This window comes from Octodon degus, unplaced genomic scaffold, assembly GCF_000260255.1.
Source record: "Octodon degus isolate 3935 unplaced genomic scaffold, OctDeg1.0 scaffold00239, whole genome shotgun sequence".
NCBI lineage: Eukaryota > Metazoa > Chordata > Mammalia > Rodentia > Octodontidae > Octodon > Octodon degus.
This window is the reverse complement of record NW_004524815.1, coordinates 2,452,084-2,460,397: the sequence shown is the minus strand read 5'-3', so window position 1 is coordinate 2,460,397 and position 8,314 is coordinate 2,452,084. Positions and strand designations below refer to the sequence as shown.

General features: G+C 43.5%; 1 protein-coding gene across 1 annotated transcript in view; it reads left to right on the top strand.

Moving 5' to 3' along the window:
• LOC101571440 (olfactory receptor 5B3-like) overlaps positions 1–8,314 on the top strand; it is a 21,231-nt gene that overhangs the window by 1,646 nt on the left and 11,271 nt on the right. Inside the window, exon 2 of the mRNA XM_004645862.2 lies at positions 6,017–6,115. Within this exon, the coding sequence (XP_004645919.2) occupies positions 6,017–6,115 (99 nt within the window). The remainder of the gene's footprint in view (positions 1–6,016; positions 6,116–8,314) is intronic.

The following is an 8,314-nucleotide window of genomic DNA, read 5'->3' as shown; positions in this document are numbered from 1 at the left end:
CCTCCCCCTCCTTCTCTGTCTTTGACCTTTAGAACTCCATCTTCTGACACTCACACATCATTCTGTGGTCTTTCCCTCTCTTGGTCTTTGGTGTCTATCACAAGAACAAATTTCCTTCTCTGTCTCATGCCATTGTCTTAGGCTCAGTGAGGCCCTTGCTGGTTTCCGGCATTTCTTACAGAACACCAGTGAATACTGCAAACCCCATAGCATGTACCATAAAGGCCTTGACAAACATTCTCCTAGGTGCCTGTGTGTGTGCTGCCAGTTCTTGCACTTGAGGGCCTTAACTAAAGTATAATTGTAAAAGGTGAAAGATTTATACGATCTGAAGAGAAACCAGAGTATACATACTGGTTTCAAAGTTGTAACTTAACATTTGATTCGTGTAAGATGATACAATTTTTGTTGTTTTTTTTATTTCTGATAATAGTATGACAGTTTTAATTGGAGAAACATATTTCATGGAATGACACAGTTTCTCTTCTCATATTTTAATAAACAGTCTTAATCTTGAATCTCATGTGACTATTTTTTTAATGAATTTAAGACAGGGTCTACAAGGTATACAGGGTCTTACTGCAAAGATCGGACTCGTAGTGATTCTCCTGCTTTCAGCCTCCCAAGCGCTGGGATCACAGGCGTGCACCCCCACACCCAGTCTCCATTGTCATTGCAGTGCGCTCAGGGGGTGGGGCAGGCATGGCATGCGGGGGATTGAAACCTGGCCGCTGTGCTCTGCCACAGCAGGCGCTTTAGTCCCCTGACCTATCTGGTCAGCCCACATGTGACTATTTTCTATGTCATTTGATACTTCCAACATATTCAATTTTTATTTTTTAAAAGATAACCTAGAGCAAAAAATGCATGACATGTACTTATCTTTTAAATATATTAATGTATTGTGATATTGAGATGTATAAATTAAAACTAGAAATCAATATTACTATATGCTTTCCTACAATGCCTCAAAGTCGTAGTGCTTAGCACTGTATTCTGCTTTTGCTTAGTTGTATTCTTCCTTACAGGCTCCTGTCTTTCTCGTCCTTCTTTTGCACTGATTTTTTTCTGCCATTTCTTCACAAGTTCAACCAATCATACCTCCTGCTGCTTCTCCTTTCTTTCCTAGTGTTGAAAGTTCTGATTTCATTCAGAGTTCTGAGTTCAACGGCCCCGTCCATGGAGCCTTTCCTGAGCCTTTCCTGACAATGCGCGTCAGCGGGTCAGTCTCCAGTCACTGTCCCTGCTGTGATGGCTTGTGTCTATTTGTCTTCTTAAAATCTCACGCAATCATCTGTGAGTCCTTTGAGAGGTGGCTGAGTCTGGGGTGAGTGACGCTGGGATCCAGGGTATTGATGGTGCAGTGCTAGGATTAGGGCTACACCACCCTAAGTGTCAGTGCTACCTGCTCCAAGGTGGGGAGCCTACGTAGGATGCAACATACAGAAAGAGCATTGTCAGGTGTTGGTCACTGCTTGCTGCTAGTTACTCCTTTGCAGCCTTCTGCAGTCATGAGCTGTTTCTCCTGTGTGAGGCCTTCCTACCCTCCTGCACTGACTTGGAGTCAGCTATGAACTGAAATTTCTACAAACTGTAAGCTATGATAAGCCTTTCCTCCATTGACTTTGGGTGTTTGTATTTTGTCTCAGCAATGAAAGGAATAAGCAAGGCAGGATTTGGTACTGAGTGGGGTCATTGCTGTGGCACTACCTGACCATACGTTTCAGGAGCCTCTGGACCTGGCTTGGAGGGAGAGTTTTTGAAGCCTGGAGATGTAGGCTGAGGAAGCAGCCCCGGAATGCTGGCAAGAGCTCAGAAGACCAGAAGTCTGCAAGGAAGGCTGGCAGTAAAGACTGTTAGCAGGAGGTCTCTGCTGGGAAGAAGGACTGTACTAACTGACGGATTCCTGACTATGACTTACGCATCGGCAGACAGTTGGTGTGCATTCTCGTTGTGTCCAGAGAGTTTGCCTGAGACTGGACTAAAGAACAGCAGACTAAATAATGTGGCAGAAGAAATTTCAAGGCAGTCTAATGCTGAGGCAGTGACATGGCTACTGTTGGGGACTCTTAGTTACTCTGTGTTGAATATCAAGCATAAAAATTCCAGCATAATGATTTCAAATATTGTGAAGTTGGCTAGAAAGGAAGATACAGTCAAGGTATGAACAGAAATGACAGTGCAGAAGACAACATGGCTCTGGAGAGGGAACAGAGCAATGGAAAAATGGCCTGAGGATATTCAGGAAATGAGCAGGGCTCCAGCCTTTTCAGCCTCAAAGTTGCAAAGAGGAATGAATTTGCTTTAAGAAGAGGCCCAGAGCACCCTGATCCAGAATAGCAGCAGCCCAGAGAATCTGTTTCTTGGGTTTTGAACATTGGACACCCAACCTTTGGGTTGGGTTTTGGCCCTTAGACACCCAACCCCTGCAACCCAAAAAGAAGGCAGCACGGCTACTGTGCCAGCTGGAACCAGATCTTGACGTCATGCACATGAGGTTTATTTCAGGTGTATGCACAATATCATAGTAGTGGGGCCAGAAGGCCTTCCCCAAGCTTCACAAAAGACAGGGAGGCCAGGAGGTACGCCCATGGGAGGGCAGTGTATGAAGATGTAAGTGTGAAGTTGAAGATACAGTCAAAATCCACAAGTTTGGTGAAGCCAGAATCATAAATCATCTGAGGAAAACTGCATGAAGAGAGCAAAGGTGTCCTAAGAGAGAAGCCCCGAGAGTGACAACACCAGCACTTCCACGCGTATGGAGCTTACAAGTCCTTCGGAATTCACAGCTTGCCACAGATTGCCTCAAATACTCAACATGGAACTCCAGTACTTCATGTTTACACAGCTGGATGTGGACTGGCTTTAGTCCTTTCTGTCCACCTAAGTGTCCCTTTTGCAATGGCAATGCTTGTCTTGTGCCATCATATGCTGGGAAGTGATCAGATTTTTCATCTTTAGAGAGGATCATAGCTAAGAACTTAACTCCAGCCTCAGCAGAGACATTATACTTGGACTTTTCAGCAATGCCAGAACTGTTAGGACTTTGGCAACTCTTGGAGATGGACTAGATGCCTTTTGCAGAAAGGGAGGTGCATGAGTCTTTGGGGAACCAAGGATAACATACCACATGCTGTGTCTAAATGTCCCCACCAAGCCTCCTATGGTCATAAATGAGGCCTTTCAGAAGTGCCTGGATCTAGAGTGTGTGATGCTGGATTTAATACTGGGCAAGTGCTAAATGAATCCAGTGGTTGGCTTGGTGTAGTTCTGAGTGTAGAAAATGGGGAGACCCACCCTCGCTTGCCCACTGCCCGCGCACAGGGTGTGTAGCCTACATATGCTATAAAGGACAGAAAGAAGGCTGGTGTCAGCGCTGGTAGCTCTCTGCTTGCTTCCTTATTTCTTTGCTGCCTTCACCCTGTCAGAAGCTGTTCGTTCCCTGTGATACACTCTGCCGTGCCGCCCTGCCTTTGAGCTAGCCGGAAGTCAACTACAAACTGAAATCTCTATAAACTGTGAGGGAAATGAACCTTCCCTCATTTAGCTTTGGATGTCATTCTCAGAAAAGTGTAAAACATTACATATAAGTGAATTAGACACACAGGCCTGAATATCACATAGCATCTCTCACATGAGTAAGGCAAATGGAAAACAGAAGCATCATGAAGGCTGCATGGAAGGAATAGAGGGTATTGATCCCCTGCAAATCAAGGACAGTGCCGAAAACAGAGTGGACACAGTGTGAGAGGAAGTAAGGGTTGAAGAAGGGGGATTGCCATGTGCAGGAACCTGAAAACCTCATTGAAGGAAAGCCTTCCGTGTCGCAGACTTGAGCTACGTGTGACAGTAGCAGACGTACATGGCTGACACTGACAAAGGATCTACACACGGCAGCACAGGGCTTCAGGGTAAATCCTGAGGGGACGTGACTGACCTTGGCAGATGCAAAAGTTACATTTCTTGTTATATAGGTCTTGCTTTATCTTGGTCTTAACCATCCAGCAGAAAAGTATAAACGTGAGGTATAAAAAGTAAAGCCATATTAATACGCTGAGCTGTAAAAGGCTCAAGTCAACAAGTTCTGATATTGCCAGTCATTCGGATAACCCACTACTATTATGGGCTACTGCACTATATTGGAATATTGTGCAGAATTCATGCACCTACAAGATTTAAATGTCAATGGAATACCCATCCCTGACAAAACAAAACAAAAAAAGAAAAGCAGGATACAGATGAAGGACCATTTTGTATCTGCATATTCAAAATAGTTGGGATAGATGTACAGCTACTTTCTCTTAATTCAATGAATAGCAAGATTTGTTCTAATAGTGTTTGTGGACAAGATATCATGTCTGCATCTTGTACAATGAATAATCAATAAGACAACAATATGCATTGTGTTAATTATTGAAACTGTCCTACTAATCGGTTTTGAAACTGTCTCATTGCTATTTGTTTCTCAATAAAGTTATTTAAAAATAAAATTAAATAAATAAAAAGAAAATGAAAACAAAAATGGAGAGAGGTGCCTGAGACACAGAAGAAGAGAGGTCAGAAGGGGAAGACATTTTAAAAAGAGATTAGCTGTATTCTGTACATAGACCTGAGAGACAAGATGTAAAAAAAATTTTATGTACTGCGAATGTGTACTAAGAAAATAAAATTAAATAAAAAATCAATATAATGTGAATTAACATTTAACATTTAATTCATACTTGACCTGTGGAAACGTGGTTGATAAAAATAATTGTGTTACACTTTCAATATATTTCATGAAAATCTTCTGTGGGTGATCAAACGTCATTATCACTTCTGTTACAGAACAGGAGCTGAAGGTCAAAGAGGACACATCCTTCATCTAAATTTGAAGTGAAGCAACCTTGTTCATAGAACAAACGTGTAAACATGACATTTGATTTGCCTGCCCCAAGAAAGTGGTCAGTATCTTGGGAAGCACAGTACGTAGAGGGCCAGCGCTCACACGTCCACTCTGCACCTGCCTTGGGATCGGGCACCTTCTAGCTCTTTGATCTGCAGACACAGTGCGCTCTGCCACCCTGCCTGCCCTGTGGCTGCAATATTAGGGAAGAACTGAGTGCACTGTCAGCCTGGGTGTCGAAGGAGCTACCTCCACCAACACTGTCCTTTCCTCACGGGGATCAGTGGGGACCAAGACCCCTTCATGAAGCCTTTCTGTGGACAGCCGACTTGAAACAATGACAGTGCTGTGAGGAGACAAGTGACCCAAATATCTCAGATGTCTGTTCCAGCCATGATGGCCAGTGGCTGTCAGTGTTACTCTTGGACATGAGTGCAAAGCAGCAATAGGCAGTGAACAGCAGGGCGGGTCCTTGTTCCTGCTCAGTGCTGGGCTGGGCTGAGCGTGACACAGTCCTGCAGTGCTGGCAGCCGTACACTTTGGCTAAATCATGGAGTGCTTCGGTGGCGATTCTTGCAGGAAAACCTGAAAGTGTCTGAATGCAACGGCCTGAGGAGTGTGGGAAGCACATCTGAGCCTCAGTGACCCCCATTACGAGTCTTGTGCTCCCTGGGTGGTCCTTCGCATCATGCGAACAACGCAAGTGATGTGTTCTGGTGAGATCTGAGCTGGGCTTGCCTTCTAGTGCTCAGAGAGGGACAACACAGCAATGGCAGAAATGGGCAGGACTGAACTTTGTCTCCGTCCAGTGGTCAAATGTTGGTGATGGACCCAATCTTAGAGGAGCTAAGCAGTTTAGGACTAGAGACAGACATCACCCTGGTCAGACTGCGAAGACTGGCATAAAGACTTCATCCATGAACGAGCGCTCTTGGGCAAGCATAGCAGAACGAGAAAGTTGAGGAGTCTCTCATCTCACCAGTCACACTTGAAACAAACTGCCAGGAACTGATACCATACTGATCAGTATAGGAACATCTCAGAGAGATTAAAGCAGAGATTAAAAACAAGGCTTTTGTTCTATTATCTTGAAGACATTAAATAGATTATTCAATAATAAATTTCACACAGATTGAAGCAAGTTTTATATAAAGCAAAAATTAATATGTTGAAAGACTATTCCAACAAATTAAAATACCTTAAAAAATCAATTGGAGGGACCCTGCACTGGTGGGACCTACTGGTTCCAGCCCAGGCACAGCATGGGTGAGACCCTCTTCCACCCCCTTGGGATGCTCCAAATCACTCCGCAGCACCTCCCTTACCCCGCCCACTGAGCAGAAATATTTGCCGCATTCTGGGAACTCCCAGACCCAGGCCTAGCCCAGGCCCAGTGAGTGTGTGGGAGAGCTTCCAATTACCCTGCACCTGTGGGACCTACTGGTCCCAGCCCAGGCAAAGCATGGGTGACATCCTATTGGGACACCCTCATCACTCCATAGTACCCCCGCACACCCTGTCCAGAGAGTAGGAATTTCAGTCACGTTCTGGGAACCCCATGATCCAGTCCTAGTTCAGGCCAGGTGAGTGTGGGGGAGAGGTGCCTCTACCTCCTACTCCACCTTGTCCTCTCCAGACTCAGCTCAGGCCTGGCATACAGGCCTGGGGTGAAACCCTGCAGCTGCAATCCCTGCAGAGAGTATAGGGGACAGAACCACCCAGCTAGTCCAGGAGCAGAACATCTTGCCAGAGGGGCACAACAGGTTCACACCCAAGGGCAGCAGAGGAAGGAGAATAGCACAGCAGCCAGACCCAAGCCAGGCACAGCTGGATAAATCCAAATTTGTAGATCTGCACCTGAGCTTCAGTAGGTGCTAAAGTTATAACTTCAACAAAGATCTATAACAAAGGTCAGAAGACAGTGTTACATAAAATGACAATGATAAGGAGCAAAATGCAATCTCAGAACCCAAGCCTACCCATAACAAGTGCAGAGGACACTAACACAGAACAAAGTGGAAATCACACAGCTGAAAGCAATGAATCAACGGCTTCTGAAATAAAGAAACAGTTGCAGAAAGGTATAGAGGAACTCAGATTGGAAATGAAAAAAGAAATCCCTGAATTAATAACATCTGCGGTAAGGAATTAAATGCAGAAACATGGAGGAAACCGAATGCCTACCCAGAACAAGAGCAGAGGACACTAGCTCAGTTCAAATGTATGAATTAATAGTATCAATAGCAAATAAGCAACAGCAGAAAGTTATAGAGGAACTCAGAGTGGAATTCTTCTGAAAAAAAAAAAGAATTCTCAGAACTCATAGCATCTGAAGTAAAGAATCAACTACAGAAACATAGGGAGGATTGACAATTTGAAAAAAAAACACTGCAATAAAAGAATTTATAACTGCTTCTAAAGAAGACATTGATTAAAAAAATAGAGAAGATTAGAAAAATGACAGATTCCTTGAATGAGCAATACAGGAAAGAAATAGATCGCATGAAGCAGAGTCAAAGAGATATAGAGGAAATTAAAATCTCAATCACAAGCTTGCAAAACCATTTAAGTGAAAGTGAAGACAGAGTTTCAGATCTTGAAGATGCTGGTGCAGCTAGTGAAAAGGTAAGAAAGGATCTCTTAAAAACAACTAGGATGCAGGAAAAAATAATCCATCACCTGCAAGATGATGCAAAGATGAACAATGTGAGAATAATAGGCATGAATGAGAAAGAAGGAGTCAATACAAATGACATTAAAAAAATATGGGCAGAAGTAATAGCAGAAAACTTCCCAAATATGAGGAAACAATCTGACATTCAGGTAACCAAAACATACAGAACAACAAGTAACCTCAACCCAATCAAAAACACACCGAGACATACAATAGTCAAGATTCCAGATATTCAGCACAAGAATAATATACTGAAAGCTGCTAGAGAAAAGAAGCAGATCAAATTCAAAGGAAAACCCATCAGAATTACAGCTGACTTCTCTTCACAAACCATGAAGGCAAGAAGAGCATGGAGCAGAGTACTTCAAGTCCTCCACGAAAACAAATTCCAGCCCAGACCGCTATACCCTGCAAAACTCTCTTTCAAGTTTGATGGAGAAGTGAAATACTTTCATGACAAAGAACAACTAAAGAATTTCATGATGACAATCGAACCCTACACAGGCCACTGAAAGATGTTCTAGACAGGGATGAAAATGATCAGAACTTGACGAATGAGATCAGAAGCAACCAACTAAATAGGGCAAGCAATTAAACACAGGAGAAAGGAGTAAACGACAACAGGTAAATAACATGTCAATTGTAAATCAATACATCTCTATTCTAACTATCAATGTAAATGGACTCAATTCACCAATTAAGAGAAATAGACTGGCACTGTGGATTAGGAAACAAAATCCAACAATATGCTGTAT